General features: G+C 38.3%; 2 gene segments (V, D, J or C); both read right to left on the reverse strand.

Annotated features, from left to right (window-relative positions):
• Positions 1 to 4,128: 4,128 nt before the first annotated feature.
• On the reverse strand, positions 4,129 to 4,932 carry LOC131405807 (T cell receptor alpha variable 22-like). The segment is given in 2 exon segments: positions 4,129 to 4,607; positions 4,803 to 4,932. Coding segments are annotated over 2 exon segments (492 nt in total).
• An 11,298-nt stretch (positions 4,933 to 16,230) lies between these two features.
• Positions 16,231 to 17,103, reverse strand: LOC131405808 (T cell receptor alpha variable 20-like). The segment is given in 2 exon segments: positions 16,231 to 16,808; positions 16,974 to 17,103. Coding segments are annotated over 2 exon segments (444 nt in total).
• Positions 17,104 to 17,346: the final 243 nt, after the last annotated feature.

Raw genomic sequence — 17,346 nt, forward strand, 5'->3', positions numbered from 1 at the left:
AGCCCATTCTTTTCAAAATTCTTTTTACCAAACATTTACATTTATAAGGGAAATCTCCATTTGTAAAGGTACTGGGAAGAGGGAGGATGACCTCATCTCTAGAAACTCTTATCAGCATGGAGGGAGAGGGCTTAAATCTGCATATTATTGATTACTGTGATTTCTGTCTCCCTCCCCACCCCCAACATCCTCCTTTGTCTTTATCTAAATCTATTTAAGGTGAAAAACTTCCACCATGAGTTCAGAAACTCAGTTTCCCTGGTTTCTCCCATGTATACATGTTATTAAACTTTGTTTTATTTTCTCCTACTAACCTGTCTTTTATTTGGCCAGCCATAAGAACCTTAAGGGAAAGGGTGAAGGGGGATTCTCTCTCTTCCCCAACACCTCCAAAGATATCCAAGTGGTAATGCCTGCAATATGAAAACGTGATTTTGTATGGCAAAAGGGACTTTGTATGTGATTTATTTAAGTATCTTGACATAAATTATCGTAGATTGTCTTGGTAGGCCCTAAATATAACAACAAATGTCCTTATAAGACAGAAGCAAAAGGATATTTGATTCCAGAAGAGGAAGGAGATGTGGTTATGGAAGCAAGAGGTGGGAATGATTCAAGAAGGAATCATGAGCCAAGGAATCCAGTGGCCTTCTGAAGCTACAAAATGTAAAGAAATGGATTCTCCTCCAGAGCTTCTAGAAGAAATCAACCCCGCCAGGACCTTGATATAGTCAGTGAAACTGATTTCAGACTTCTTGCAGAACAGTAAGAGAACAAATTTGTTTTGTATTAGATCAAGGTGTCAGCAGGGTTAGTCCCTTCTGAGGACTGTGAGAGAGAATCACTTCCATTCCTGTGGCCCAACTTCTGATAATCTGGTGGCAATATTTTGTGTTCCTTGGCTTGTAGAAGCATCACTCCAATCTCCGCCTTCATCTTCATGTGGTGTTCTCCCTGTTTGTCTGTTTATGTGTCCAAGTTTCCCGTTTTTATAAGGACATCAGTCATATGGGATTAGGGCCCATCTTAATGACCTCATCCTAACTTAATTAATTACATTTGCAATGACCCTATTTCTAAATAAGGTCACATTCTGAGGTGCTAGGGGATAGAACTCCAACATACAAATTTCAAGAGGGGGCACAATTCTACCTATGACTGCAGCCATGGGAAACTATATACAATATATTATCTAAAATGTCTAGTTTTCAACAAAAAATTATGAGACATGGAAAGAAACAGGAAAGTATGACATTTATACTGGTAAAAAAATTGGGCAATAGAAACAGCTTTTGAAAGTGTCTAAATGTTGGACTTAGCAGATAAAAAGTTCAAAGTAGCTGTTTTAAATACATTCAAGAAGCTAAAGGAAATCATGCTTAAAGAACTAAAGAAAGCATGATGGCGGCATCTGCTAAAATAGAGAATATCTGTAAAGTAGTAGAAATTGTTTTTTAAAAGGAACAAAATAGAAATTCTGAAGTTAGAAAGTACAATAACCAAAATAAAAAATTCACTAAAGGGGCTCAATAGTAGATCTGAGCTCCCAGAACAAGGGATCAGTGAACTTGAAGGTAGATCTACAGAGATAATACAATCTGAAAAACAGTGAAAAAATGAATGAAGAAAAATGAACACAGATTCATAGATATATGGGACACTATTAAGAACACAAACGTATGCATGATGGGAGTACCAGGTGGGAGAAGAGAGGTAAAGTAGCAGAAAAAATGTTTGAAGAAATAATTGACGAGAGCTACCTTGATTCAACAGAAAACACTGCACTTATTTAAGAAGCTCAGTAAATCCAAGAAGGATAAATTCAAAGAAATCCACACCCAGACACATCATAGTAAAGATTTTGAAAGATAAAAAGAAAATCTTGAAAGCAAAAATAGAAAAAGAGATCTTTATATACAAAGCAATTCTAATCAAATTAAGAACTGTCTTCTCAACAAAAACACTGGAGCCAGAAGGCAGTGGGAAAATATATTCAAAGAAAAATATAGAAAGAAAAAATGTCATCAATGAAAAATCCTGTATTTGGCAAAAGTAACTTTGAAAAAGTAAAGTAATAAAAGACATTCCCAGATAAACACAAACTGAAAGAATTTGTTGTTCTCAGATCTGCCTTACAAGAAATAATAAGGAATGTTTTTCTGGCTGAAAGCAAATGACCCCAGACAGTAATTTTGATACACACACACACACACACACACACACACACACAAAAATATACCACTAGAGATAATTATTTACATAATTATAAAAGATAGTATAATTGCATATTTAGTCTACTTTCTTCTCTGACCTGATTTATAGAGCAATATATAAAACAATTTGTAAATAATTGTATCATTGGGCCTATTGCACACAAAAATGTAATATATTAGACAATAAAAGCACAAAGGAGGAAGGTAATTACAAAACTGTATAGGAATAAGGAAAAGACATCATATGGTAACTTGAATCCACCAGAATTAATAAAGAAAACCAGAAATGGTAAATAAGAAAGTTAATACAACTAATGCCATAGATATGTACTTGTTTTCCTGTTTTCTCTTAGCTCCTTAAAATGCATGAAGTTATAAAGATGTAAAGTAATAATTATAACAATGTATTTGTGATTTGTAACATATATAGAAGGAATATGAATAAAATTATAGCACACAAAATGGGGAAGAGGATATAGAACTATATAGTAGTAACATGTCAATATATCACAGCAATTAAGTTAGCATAATTCTAAAGTAGATACTAATAACTTAAGATGCATATCATAAGCTCTAAAGTAAGCACTAAGAAAATAACTCAGGGCTGGCCCTGTGGCATAGTGGTTAAGTTTGGCACAGTCTGCTTTGGCAGCCTGGTTTGTGGGTTCGGATCCTGGGCAAAGACATACACCACTCATCAGCCATGCTGTGGTGGTGACCCACATATAAAGTAGAGGAAGATTGGGGCAAATGTTAGCTCAGGGCTAATCATCCTCGAGCAAAAAAATAGAGAGATCTAGTGAAAAGTAATTAAAGGAATTAAAATATTACACAAGAAAATATTCACTTAATGCTAAAGAAAGTGGTAAAGAAAGAATAAAGAAACAAAAAAGACATAGGACATATACAAAACATAATTAAAATGACAGACATAAATTCTACTATATCAATAATAACATTAAATGTGAATAGGTTAAACAATCCAACCAAAAAGCAGAGACTATCAAACTGGTAATGAAAAATGATGTACAACTAAGTGCTGTCTATAAGAGACACACTTTCAATTCAAAGATAAAAATAGGTTAAAAGTAAAAGAATGGAAAAAATGTATTATGCAAACAGCAAACATAAGAGAGCTGGAATTATTACAGTATTATTAGAGAAGATCAAATTTGAACCAAAAATTGTTGCGAGGGATAAAGAGGGATATTTTATAAAGGTAAAAGGGCCAATCCATCAGGAAGATGTAACAGTTATAAACATATATGTACCTAACAACAGACACCGAAATACACAAAGCAAAAATGGACAGAATTGAAAAGAGAAATAGATAATTCAACAATCTTAGCTGCAGACTTCAATATCTCACTTTCAATAATAGAACAACTAGGCAGAATATCAACAAGGAAATAGAAAACTTGAACAACACTATAAACCAGATAGACCGAACAGACATCTACCCAACAACAACAGAAGACACATTTTTCTCAAGCATGTAGGGAACGTTCTCCACAAATAGACTTTATCCTAGAACATAAAACATGCCTCAAGAACAAAAATGGGACTTAGTTGAATAGAATACACATTTTAAAGATTTTTCCACAATATATGAACATTCAGCAAATTTTTTTTTTGTTTGCCTTCCTGCACTAGTAGAATGGGATGCAAGTGTTTGCAGTTGCTTTGGGACACATTGTGATGAGGCAGACCTGAACACTTGAGACACCCAACTAAGCTAGATCATTGTCTAATAAAGTCTTGATTGGAGTGATTTTCCTTTTCTTTTTGTTCCTTTCATTTTTTACTCTTTTGGAGTCTAGCATACTGTTGTTTAAATATTTATTTTAGTTCTGTGCTCTTAGCTACTCTGCTAGGTCCAAGTTAGAGGTTTATAGTGCAGAAAGAGATGTAGATTGAGAAGTGAAGATAAAGGACCAAAGTCCCAGACTTGTAGGGCCAAAAAGTAACTATGGTTAAAACCCTACCAATTTGGGTTAGCAATATTAAGCTGTGCAAATGCTGTGTGGTGGCCTTGTGATGTGATTGTGGTTGGAGGAGGAGTTGAGCCCAGCTGAGGGTTTGTGTACAGGCTGCAGATGCCTGGGGAGCACTGTGGCTCCACAGCACAGAAATAAGTGGCTGAGTCTGTGGTCTGGGAAGAGGAAATATACAATGAGCTGTGGCGTTCTTTGGTGACTATCGTAGCCTTTAATCTTCCATTCTGCTTGGTCCCTGAAGAAATGTAAAACAGGCTGATGAGGTGGCCCCCAGGATTTTGGCGAAACCACTGCACGCTGTTTACAGAGATGGAAAAATTGCACCGCAGTGTGGAACTGGTTCCCTCCTGGAGACTCAGGGTTGGGGGACTCTGCTCCACCTGAGCACCCCTCACACCTAATGAGAAACAGAGAAACAGTCACAGGTGACAGTCACTGTAACACCTACAAAACCCAGAAAATGCTCCCATAGATTATTAGTGAGAGGGGAAAAGAAAGAAATTCTGCAAGACGTGAGCTCCTTTCCCTCTCTCTCTCAATACTGCAGCTGCTAAATCCTTTCACAATCCCATCTGGGACAGCCCCGACTCACAGCAAACCTGGGTGCACAAAAGCCCCAGCACAGTGCCCAGCAGCCTCTTCATGACGCTCTGCCTTGTTGCTGGGGACATTTTCACAAGATATAGTTAACTGAACCTTGAGGTGACGAGTGTCATGACTTGGTTCTGGAACTGTTCCTGCTTCTGCAACCAATCAGCCTCACTCACAACCCCTGCTCAGGCCCAGTGACTGTGAAGGAAGCCCCACCCTCCAGCCTCAGGCTGACTGAGCCTGGGCTGGAGGGTGGTGGAGTGAGAGGGGAAAAGAAAGGTCATAATTCTAGTGCTCGAGGGACAGTTTCTGATAATCCTTTATGTGGTAAAGAGTGTCAGAAGGAGAGGGAGAGGCCTCCTCAGGAGGGACAGGAGCCTTGTCTATGCTAATTAGAGCCTGAGGAGGATCATAGAAAGAACATCCACATTTTTAAATCCGAAAAACAGCATGTGTTTTGATGAAAGGATTTTTACTATCTTATGAATTAATTATACGAGTCATTCCAGTCATACAAAGTAATAAGAAGATAAATTTTATGTAATATATACTTAAAGAATTTCTATTTTTAGAATATAAAAAATGTATGGATTGGGACTCTTCTGCAATAACTAAGACTTGTGGTAAATATTGTTATAAGAAATGCACCTAGTAAGACTGTAAATTGTGGGGAAAAATAGGATTAATTTGGACATTATTGTTACATATTATGCTTGCTGCTATGTTGTTTTTCTGCTTCTTGTCTGTAAAAACTTCTTGTGGTTCACACTTGCAGTTCAGTCATCCTTTTTCTTTCTAGCTCCTCTGTCTTCCTCTTTTCCTCACACTTTCCAGAATCATTACATTTCTACTTCTATATTCTCCTTTTCTTCCCTAACTTCTCTCCGTTCCCTCTTTTTGGTTTTCTAGTTACAGGAAAGGGACAGAAAGATATTAAAACGTGGCATTCAATTGTTTAGAAATAATTTCAAACTTGTGAAATGGAAGTTCATATTTTCCCCTGATATATAAAACTGCTGGGCTACAAAAATGAAAAAATCAGAAAACTCTGATTTCTATACTTTGGAATTCTCTAACTTCCCTTTTGCTTTATATGACTCTGATCCAGGAGTCTTTTCTAATAGATAAAGATAAAGATAATGACATAGATAAAGACAATGATGACAATGTAAATATAGATGTATGCAATATAGCTATAAGCTTCTGGTCCTTGATCAGGGAATAAGGCAGAGGTGTTAATCAAAGGGAATATTCAGCAAGAAGCATGTTTTTTATGTGCTGATAATGATTAGCTTTTCCTCACAGACAATTATTCTCCCCTCTTTACTATTCCTAACCCCAATTTGCACACTCAAAGAATTTCTCAAATCTTTCAACAGCTATTCACAACTAGATCCCCAGGGTAGTCCCTGAATTTTAGAAAAGCCTATAGTGCCTCCTAATGGGCTAAAACCTTAAGAAGGAACACTTCTCACTCAGCAGATATACGTAGCGCAGCACAGCTGGCTTTTCTAAGGCTGTACGTGTGGGCTGACATGGAGACACAGAAGTGAGGATGGAGAGCACCATAAATAGGACCAGGAGTCCCCACAGAGCCTTTTTATGAAAATAAATTCTTTTATATAATGTAATTTTATGTAATGATGTGAAAACAATCCGTTTAATTTTTACTTATAAAAAATGAGCCCTCCAATGTGATCCAGTTTAGCCAATATATTTAAGAGTGTGCTAGACCTGGGACAATACAAAAATGAATTACACACTATAACTTCCTTCAGAGAGATTGTGATATAATGAGGGAGACGAACATCTCTGTATATTTAATAAAGCCCTGAAGGACATCATAATAGAAGCATGCCATAAATATTACATGAACACCAAGACAGTAACAATTATTTCAAGCCTGTATTACAGGAGATAGCTCAATGGAAGGTGTGATACTGTATGCTTTCTGTGGAGGCAAAAAGAAAAGTTAGCGACAAAAGCAAAGATGAGTGATCTCTGAAAGGTGACCCTTTATTTTGAATACAAGAAACAGAGAAGATGAACAAGTACGCGGATACGGCCACAGACACAAATATACATACAAATACACAAATACATACACACAGAAATAAATGTAGCAAAGAACACAGGGTGTCTATGTCCCTTGGGTCTGGGCGCAATCCGTAACCTTCAACATCTACTAACACCCTTTAGGCTCAAGGAAAATGCTTATTCACATATCTTAACAGTTGTCCTTGAAACTGTATTTGTATCAGAAAAATTTGTGGACTGTGCAGCTACTAACATAGAAGGTTGACTTTGATTTGGAATTTGGAGGGGATTTTAGGGAAAAGAAAAGAAAAATCAATTAGCCCAATCTTTCCTTTCAGATGGCATGGATGCCATAGATTCTTGCATAACGAAATATTGCTTCCCCGGAGTGCTGAGGATCCATTTTCTCTCTTATGTGCTCATTTGTGGTTCTGAAGTGTGCTCGTGAATCAGCATAGTATTCACAGCAGTTGCCCATGATGGCTGGAACACTTTGCTGTCTTAAACAATATTACTTCAGAATTGTTTATATTTATTCTAGACTGATCCTGCCTACAGAGCAATATTCATTATTTACTTAAGCAACTAGATGGGCACTGAAACTAGAATTGCAAATAGTTTTATTTTTATTAAAAAAAGCTATAATTAACTTCGAAAATAAATTTTAAATAAAATTTCAGTTTTAAATACTTCTTATTAAAACCGTTAAATGTTAATTATTATTTGTATTTTGCTCTTTAGCTTTAGCAGATTATTTTCAAAGAAAATAATTTGAGAACATATGAAAATAATTTTAGTTTGAGCTCTTATCTCAGACTCTATAAATAATAATCCTCTGTAAATGGATTTGGAGGTAAAGGGGATGGAAAATGAGGACCTCTACATTTTTTCACTGAAATAGAGAGTGAAGTGATCTGCAGACACTGAAGATCAGATGAACTGTTCAAGAATGTTGCCAATGTTTACTAACGGCTCTGTGATAAACAGTGTAGAAAAATAAGTAAAGATGATTAAGGAATCACTAATCATTATAGGGCACTCAACAGGTATGAGAGAAACTGAATTAGAAGGGACAAAAAGGGAGAAAGTTAACCTGGGTGGATCTGATAAAGAAAGAGTGGGTCACTCATAAAACAACCAACCCCGAGATTCCACACGGAACTTTGGCATGGTATTGTGTTTAATTCAGAATGCCTACTTGGAGTCACTGGATAAAGAAGGTGTTCTTTCCTTCATACTATATTGTCTTTGGAAAGATCACCTTGTGCACGTCCTTAAGTGCTGGCTTTAAGTCAACCAATCTCAAATACTTTAGTCAAAGAAGTGAAGTCCTTTAAGGAAAGAAGCTTCTCAGGACACTAGTAAAATAATCTGGAGATAATGCATTTGAAATAAGCAATTGTCCTGGGTTTTCTCATTGCTTGAGAGATGAGATTAATACCGTAAAGCAATTTTCTGATTTGCCTGATACCAACTCTCATGGCCAATCTCAAGCCATCTTAGCTCATCACTATTTCAAAGGACATGGGGGTAAGTAACTTCCTCCAGCTTGTTGAAAATCCTATAGCCTCATTCTCTTTAGAATCCTGACTCTAGAGGATAAAAATGCTGCACTTCAGAAAACAAGACTTTCCTTTGCAAAATGGAAAAAGAAAGGAAAAAATCTAAGATTTCCATAGGAAATAAACACTTCCCAAGATTCTGTATTCTCTGTACTGTTAGCCTTCATGGAGCATGCCAACTTCCTGAATATAACTCAGGCTGAGACACTGAATCCTTTAAGCTACAATGTCTCAGGAGGTCTGTGTTCAGCTCCCCCTGCAGTCCAGGCACTGTGTCACTCAGAGCACAGCAGTACTTGGCCGAGTCACTCAAGTGGGCTGAGAGTTTCCTCAGGTGGAAGGAAGTTTCAGTCTTCTTAAATCCAGCCTCAAAATTATTGATACCAGAAACAAGGCTGTTCCCACATGTGTACTTCAGGAGAAGCTGGAGTCCTTAGTTGGGATATTGCACATACCGGAGGAGATATAGAAGAACAGAAGACGAATGGTTGCACCTGAGCTCCAGAGGGGCTCCCTCAGAGACAGTGATGTGGTTGTCAGGCTGGGTCACTGACTGGGCTCTGGTTACTCTTGAAACATCAATGCTCTATCAATGAACTTAGCTAAAACAAAAAGTCTCCATGCAGAGTCCAACCAGAATAATGTTCCATTTGTGGACAAGGGAGTAAATGGAACGGTACTCATTCAGGAACAGGAGCACCCCAAGCATCACGGTGAACACCAAAGTCATGGCTGAGCAGTGAAGAAGCAGGGAGCTCCTTTCTGGGAGATTCCCCACAAACAAATAAAAACCTGATGACTGGGGGACTTGAACCCAGGTTGCTCTGAGGCTGAGGAAGAATGACAGGGGGTTTAGACTTCTTCTTAGAGATGTTGTAGGGACTGTTGGAAAGAGATGCTCTCTTGACAAAACTGCCTGCCTCCCTGAATCTCTGTCTGAGATTCTTTACATGTCCTTGTCTAAAAAATGTGGTCAGAACACCTCTTTAACTGTAGGAAAGGAAGGTTTTGGTGAGTTTATTCTGATCTTTTAGAATTTCTAATTTAGGCAACAACGCCTTCCAGGGGCCAAATAGAGGGCAAAGGAGAAGTTCACAATTTTAGCGAAGCCTCTCCACCTCCTTCCTGCCCTTCTATGGTTGAATTTGAAAGCACTATGATTATGTACAGAGGAGGATTTACGTTTTGTAGGCTCTGAAACGTATAAAATGGGGGCTTTTTAATAGAACACATAATTATGAAAAAAAATTGGGTAAAAATAATTTTTTAGAATGAGAAACAAAATCATAACAAGTTACAAATTTTAAAAACCAAATACCACAAACATCATAAAATCTAGAAAATTACATAATATTTTATTACTTATTTCCCTGACACATTTCCATAATACTTTTTGTTTCATGTTATTTTGGTTCCATACTTTTTAATTGTCTCCTCAAATGATAATAAATTTAATGTTTTCTGTATAGAAAAAAGAAAGATAATTCAGTCTTTACTCCTAGCATGATCTATCAAAATTTATTTAATTTTTTAAAATTCACAGTGCATTATGAAAACCATAAATTTGGTGTTATAGTCAAATTTTGGAAAATGTCTATTAAGTTACTATATACTGTAAGATTTCATTACATTTCAGGTTCCTATGCTGTAATGAATCCTAAATACTATGAGCAGATGATACTCATTAACCAGTTTATTAAGTCTGTTTTATTTCTCTATTGCTGTGTAACAAATTACCATGAACTTTGTCACTTAGAACAACACCCATTTATTATTTTCTGGTTTCTGTAGATCAGAAGTCTGGACACAGCTAAGCATCAAATTGTGTTTATTTCTTTCTAAACCCGTTGGACTACTATTTATTTCAAATCCATGTTTAAATGCAGAATTTCAAGTAATGCATAAAACTACATTTAATGTAAAAGAATTGAAATCATAAAGAGTATGTTGTCTGAGCACAATGGAATAAAACTATAAATAAATAACAGAAATATAAGAGGAAAATCTCCAAATACTTGGAAACTAAACAACACACTTCTCAAAGGTCACAGAGGATGTCTCAAGGGAAATCAAACGTACGTTGAACTGAACGGAAATTAAATTAAAACATAACAAAATTTATCGGATATAGTCAAAGCAGGGCTGAGAGGGAAATTTATAGCACTAAATGCAAATATTAGAAAAGAATAAAAGTCTCAATTCGATCATTTAAGCTTACACCTGAAGAACCTAGAAAAAGAAGAGAAAAATTAATCCACAGCAAACATGGAAAATGGAAATAATAAAGATAAAAGCAGAAATCAATGAAATTAAAAGTAGAAAAATAGAGGAAATCAATAAAACAAATAGCTAGATCTTTAAAAAGATCAGTAAAACTGACAAACTTCCAGCAAAACAGTCAAAGAAAAAAATGGGGAAGATGTAGGCAGGCTAACTAGAAGTGGGGCATCCTACGTGATTGGTTAGAAGTGAAAATTTGCCTTTCTCTATTGGGTCCTGAGTTGGTTGAACCTCTTAAACATTATGCCAAGTGAAAGAGGCCATATACAAAAGGCCACCTATTGTATGAATCCATTCTATGAAATCTACAGAATAGGTAAATCCAGAGACAGAAAGCAGGTTGGTGGTTGCCAGGGGCCGGGGAGAGGGGAGAATGGTGGGGTGATAACAAGGTTTGAAACTAGATAGAGGTGTTGAGTGCACAACATTGTGAATGTACTAGATGCCACTTAATTGTTTAGTTTAAAAGAGTGAACCGTATGGCATGTGAATTAATCTCAATAAAGCTATTATTTATACTGAAGTTGATAAAAATCTAAAGATCAAAGAATTCACAATTTAACTTCAGATCATTATATCAGGTTATGTATATTTAATTGCTTCTATCTGGAGGGAGAGTCAATTTAGAAAACCCCTTTAATGGAGAAAGGTCTTCAGCTTCAAGATAGGACACATGGTTGGAGCCCCAGCCGCAGAGTTTGGGCATTGGTGACAGGTGCCCGTTGTACACTGTGTCTCACAGCACAGAGGTAGGTGGCCGAGTCGCCGGGCTGAGAAGTTGCGATGTATAGAGCACTATGTCTTGACAACTTGTCCAATGAGGCTTTAATTCTTTCACTTGTTTGCTCTCTCTGATTTTACTGAATTAACAACAGAGAAGTGAGCCCTTTCCCAGGGTCCTGCCTCAACCACTGAAGGAAGTAGATAGCGCTATCAGTGTAGCTGCAGTTGAGAGCCAAGCTGTCCCCCTCCAGGACACTCAGAGCTTCAGGACTCTCCTCCACCTCCTGTTTACTGCTCACCCCTGTTCAGAGAGAGAACACAGAGAGAGGGACTGGTTAGTAGCTAGTTATTCTTTGGAAATTAGTTTAAAATTTTTTTTTTTTAGTCTCCACAGAAACTCCCAGCAAACCACACTGATACAACTCCCTGTCTTTCTCTCTCTTCCTTTGGGAGAAATGTCCCGGAGTCTGCCTGATCTTTGCCCATTTCTAGATCCCTCTAACTCACAGTCTAGTTGTAACCGAAGTATGACCAGGCTCAGGGGTTTGTCCATTCTTTCTGTCACTCAGACTCACTGAGAACTATTCTTGTGTCTGTGACATTGACAAGGGCTCACAAGATAAAGGATCTGCTTTGCTATCTCATGTGTTCAAACATTTCTACAGGAAACACAGAGATGGACTAGCCAATCAGAGACAAGTCATACACACACACACTCACACACACATACACACACACACACACACACACACACACACACACGCAGGCTGATCTGCAAAGAGTGGGAGGTGGAAATGCAAACACTACCATCTCAGGACCAAGCCTGACATTGACAGAAATGCTTCTCTCTCCTCCTTCTCCTGAAGGAAAACAATTTTTGAAATATCAAATTTGTAGAATGTAGCTAAATCCGTGCATAGAGTAATGTATAGCATAAATACTTATATTAGAAAGAAGACATCTAAATTTTTACTATGCAGTTACAGCTGCTTTCTCCAGATTCCTATAACTGCTCCCCTCCTTCCACTTCAGCCCTTAAGGACTAGTTTCCTTTAACTCACACATTCCTAAAGAGCCCCTTCCTCTCTCTTCTCACCCATCAGATTGCAAAAAGAGTTAAGAATCACAATATTAATACTCAGTGTTTGTGATGATGTCAGGAAGTGGGCACTCATATCCAATAACTGAAGTGTAAACTAATAAAGATTTATAGCTGTTATTTACATATCATTGGATGCCAGAAATTCCACTTGGCTGGGAATTTTTTCTTAAGAAATACCCTTATAAATGCATGTATAAAATCGTACATTGTATGTAGCAGAGAAAAGCGGAAAATTTTAAATATCCTTCAATACAAATATTCAATACATTTTTGTAGATCTCTATTACGATATACTATTCAATTGTGAAAGACTAAGTAGACTTAAATTTTCTGACTTGGTGAAGATTTTTCTGATAGATCAATCAAATCATAGTACTTTACATATAAATGTGATCCCCTCTATATTTTTAAACAGTATGTTTATTACGGATATGTATGTAAATGAATGGAAACAGCTGAAGTGCTCACTAAATCTTTAACATTAATTGAGAACTTGTGAGGGACAAATCCAGGAAGTATCACTTTTTAGTCTATATGCTTAAAATTGCTTTAATTTTAACTAAGTAAATTTTAACTTATAACTTGTTTAATCATAAAAATAGAGAACTTCACAGCTATATAGAAAACTAAGGAAAATATTGAAATAAGAAATATTAGTTGTCATTTTCTAGCAAACTTTCAAGATTCAGCTATTTCTCAAATGCAAGTGCTATAGTTGAAACATTGCGAGAGCACAGACATTTCTCAGCGGAGTAACGTTCAACGTATGAACTTCACATTGGACCTTCAGCAGGAACGAGAATGTTGAATTGGAGAAAGGACACATTCAGACTCCTCCTTCTCTCTGCATTTTTCTTCCTGGCCCAGTTCTTGATTTCATGAACCTTTTCTTTATTTTTTCATTTTCCTTCTTCTTATTTTTTTCCCACCTTTTTCCATTAAGCTTACATTTTCTGTGTAATGTCCTCTTTAAATAGAGGTTATCTCCCCTCCCCCACCAGGGAGACAGGTATGCCCCGTCTGCCCCACTGTGCACTCTTACAGCACAATAACACACAGAGGTGTCTTCCAGGGTAACCTGGTGCAGGATCAGGATACTGGACTTTCTGTCCACAGGGCAGCCATTTTATTGGTCACATTTTTCTTTAAGTCTCAAACAGATACTGTGAGCCTTGGTTATAAAATTGTCGATACCAGATGATGTACTCATTTCCTCTAATGGTGGAGTGGGAAAAGGGTACACTCACTTCTTGTCCTTGAGCACTGTCCAACGAGATGGGCTGTGTGGTCTTAACATTCACACAATCCCTAAGGGGGGAAAATATAAGATTGTCTCTGGACGCCCAAAGCATATTTTTAAGGACAAGGTACAATACCTCTAGAACTTTCCTCTCTGACTCCCATCCCCTACCTCAATTTCTCTGATTTCCATTCTATAGAAAGAGCAAAGTATGGGTAGGTTTATCTAGATTCACTGGTAAAAAGGCAGGACTCCATTGCTCTCTTGCATTTTCCCTTGGGCTCAAAGAATATAATAAATTCTTTATAGCAGGGAAAGCTCTTCTGTGATCACTGAGGGTTATGGATTGATTTGTGTCCCCTTCAAATTCATATGTTGAAATCCCAACCCCCAGTCTTTGCAGAGGTAACCAAGTTAAATTGAGGTCATTAGGACAAGCCCTAATCCAATATGTTTGACGTTCTCATAAAAGAGGAAATTTGAACACTGAAACATGTATAGAGGGAAGAGGATGTAAAGAGACACAGGAAGAAGTTGGTCATTTACAAGCCAAGGAGAGGAGTCTGGAACAGATCCTTGCCTCACAGTCCTCAGAAGGAACCAACCCTGCCAGCACCTTGATTTCAGGCTTCTCGCCTCCAGAACTGTGAGGCAATAAATTTCTGTTGTTTGAGTCACCTAGTCTGTGGTACTTGTTACCACAGGCCTAGCAGACTAATATACTGGATACGATGCAGCTTCTCACTCTGAGGATGTGACTTCCTCACAAAGTAGACAGTTGTGATCTGGACTCTTGCTCTGAGCATCTTGGGTGAAGGACAGTGAGACAAGCGGAGGCAGCAGGTCCCTCTTCTGATTCCTTGCTTTCAAATACTATCCTTTCTTAGGCTCAAAACACTCACTCAGAGTCAGGAACACAGACACCTCCAATACCAGCCTTATACTTCAAGCAGACACTAGAATCCAGGGCCCCTAGCTCAGCCTCTGTGTCTGCACCTGGGCTGGGCGAGGTGACAGAACACAGACACATCAGCTGAGTTTCTCCCAGTACAGTCCTACACTTGGTGGCTGTCACTCTGGGGAATCCGCAGGCCTAGAGTCAGCCAGTGACATAGTAGCTCCTTGGTTGACACACCTCCCCAGGTTTAGTCATGTCCCTGGAACTAGGGAAAAAATATGAAACAGGCATCTATTCTCAACCTAGGGTTTTTCTTGAGAGTTTTTATGAGTTTTAAACTCTAGGAGGCTAAGTCCGAAAGAGGAAAACAAGGATAGCATCCACCCAGAACACTTTTCTTATTGTTTTTTCAAAACTCAAGAGAAAGAATATATCTTGCTGGGCATCTGATGCTCCAAGGAGCTCAAAAGATTTTTCTTTGCAGTTAGGAAAGCCACCAAGTCTTAGACCATCATGAGAGGTTGGAGAAAGCCCAGCTAAATGAGAAGAAAACAAATGAGACTCAGATGCAGAGGGTGATGTGCTCAAAGTGACTAGGAAGGTTAAGGTCAGAGTCTGATCTGGAAGCCAAGGTTCCCAATTCTCTGGTCTAAAATGCCTCTAGGGTTCATGTGACTCTAGGAGGGCATGGATAGACCACACATCCTGGTATAAAGGACACAAGAGGTCTGGGATGGCACTTGCCCTTATATCCACAAACCTTGTTAATAACACCCCTTTCCCCATTCTCTGTGTGTGCCTAGTGGTCTCACACACACAGTTGACTGACAGAGGAGAGAAAGGAGAGAGGGAAAGAAAGGCAGTGCAAGAAAGAAGGAGGGAGTAGCTTTCAACACTTTTTCTTATCTTCTCAAATTTAAGAAAACTGAAATAGATTGAGAAAAATAATTTCCTTCCCATCAGAAAAAAATTCTGCTTTTCTCTATCACTACATAAAATTGACAAAAATAGATCAATTAAGGCTGAAGGCTTAAACATCAGTGCCATCACCTGAGAATCAATGGCATTTCCATTGGGGAGTCAAGATGAGCAAGTGGAGGAATGAGATCAAAAGAGAGTGCTCTTTGATTTTGTAAACATAGGAGAGTATTATCTCGATAAAAATAAAACTTATTTTTAAAAAGAAGGGAAGAGAGACTGCTGAGAATCTCAGATAAGATGAAGATTGAAAAATATCTGTTGGCTTTAACACCAAAGTCACTGGTGTCAAGGTGAGAGCTTCTCTTAGAGTGACGCTAACAGAAGCCAGATTCAACTGAGGTGAGGAATGGGAGTTGAGGAAATGGAGACAGTAAGTAGAGACAATTCTTTCAACTAATTTGATTACTAAGGAGAAGAGAAATGTAGAAATGTGGCTGGTGGAGCTGTGGGCTTCAAGAAGACTATATTAAAATGAGAAAGATTCACTTACAGACGTATGACCAGATTATTATGGCAAAATGCAAAAAAAAATTTTATTTCAGGGAAGAGTGTGTATTCCTGTGCAGTCTCTTTTCAAGTGGCCAAGACTATAAACCAAGACTCCATATCACAGCTGTCCCTTCTGAATCCATGTGAGGGAAGCTCTGGGCTCTTGTAAAGAGCAGACTGACCCATGTACACACAAAGGGGACTGTCTAGGATCCCTGGACAGAATGAACTGTAATCTCTGGTGTCTGGCTATGTCAGAAGACTTCATTCTCCATAGGACCACTTGGAAAGAGGTTCTGGGTGCTAAGTGAATACATCTTCAAGGAGGAAAAACAACAGAGATGCCCTTATTCCAGAGCCGCAGCTGCAGGGTTTTGGTACAGGCTTGCAGGTGCCTGGGGAGCACTGTGTCTCCACGGCACAGAGGTAAGTGGCTGAGTCTTCAGGTTTAGGGGCTGTGATGTGCAGAGAACTTCTTTCCTTTGACACCGTGGCTCTTAATCTTTCTTTATGCTTTTCATCCCCAACTGAATACAGAAGGAAGAGGAGTTCGGGACCTTTCCCAGGATCCTGCCTGTACCACTGTAGCCCTCTAAAAGACCTGACCTGGTAACTGCAGTTTAGGCTGAGACTGTCTCCCTCCTGGAGTCTCAGGGTCTGAGGACTCTGCTCCACCTGGTCTTCTCCACTCAACCCTGTTCAGGAAAACAAAATCAGAAATGAGACACAGCTTTTAGTTCAGCAGTTTTGAAAAATTCCAACAAGAAACCTGGGATGAGCTGAGACTCAACTCCTATCTCTTCTCTCCGGCTTTGGATAACTGTGCCCTTATGGTTCTCATCTCTTCACCTCCAACTTACAGCCAAGCTGAAGCCACAAGACTATGAAGGCACATTCCAGTATGTTCTTCATCTTGATATCTCAGTTTTGATACAATTTGTGATGATTCCAAACCTTGTCTTCTCTGAGGAGCTGTTTCTGTGTCTTAGTTCTTGTTCTCTGAGGAGCGAGAGAGCCTTTCTGTTGATAGCTCAGCCAATCAAAGCAAATCGTCTAGTAACTTTCATGCTTTTGATGTTTAAGGCATTCGTGGAATGAGAGGAGTGGAGCCACTGCCACCTCGTGGTCACAAACATAATCTCATAGTACCCACTTCACACCACCTACAAAGAAAACTGAGGGAAGGACATTTTTGATATTTGGTGGGCATAGAGTATGTGAGGTTAAAGCAGT

Source organism: Diceros bicornis, chromosome 5 (assembly GCF_020826845.1).
Source record: "Diceros bicornis minor isolate mBicDic1 chromosome 5, mDicBic1.mat.cur, whole genome shotgun sequence".
NCBI lineage: Eukaryota > Metazoa > Chordata > Mammalia > Perissodactyla > Rhinocerotidae > Diceros > Diceros bicornis.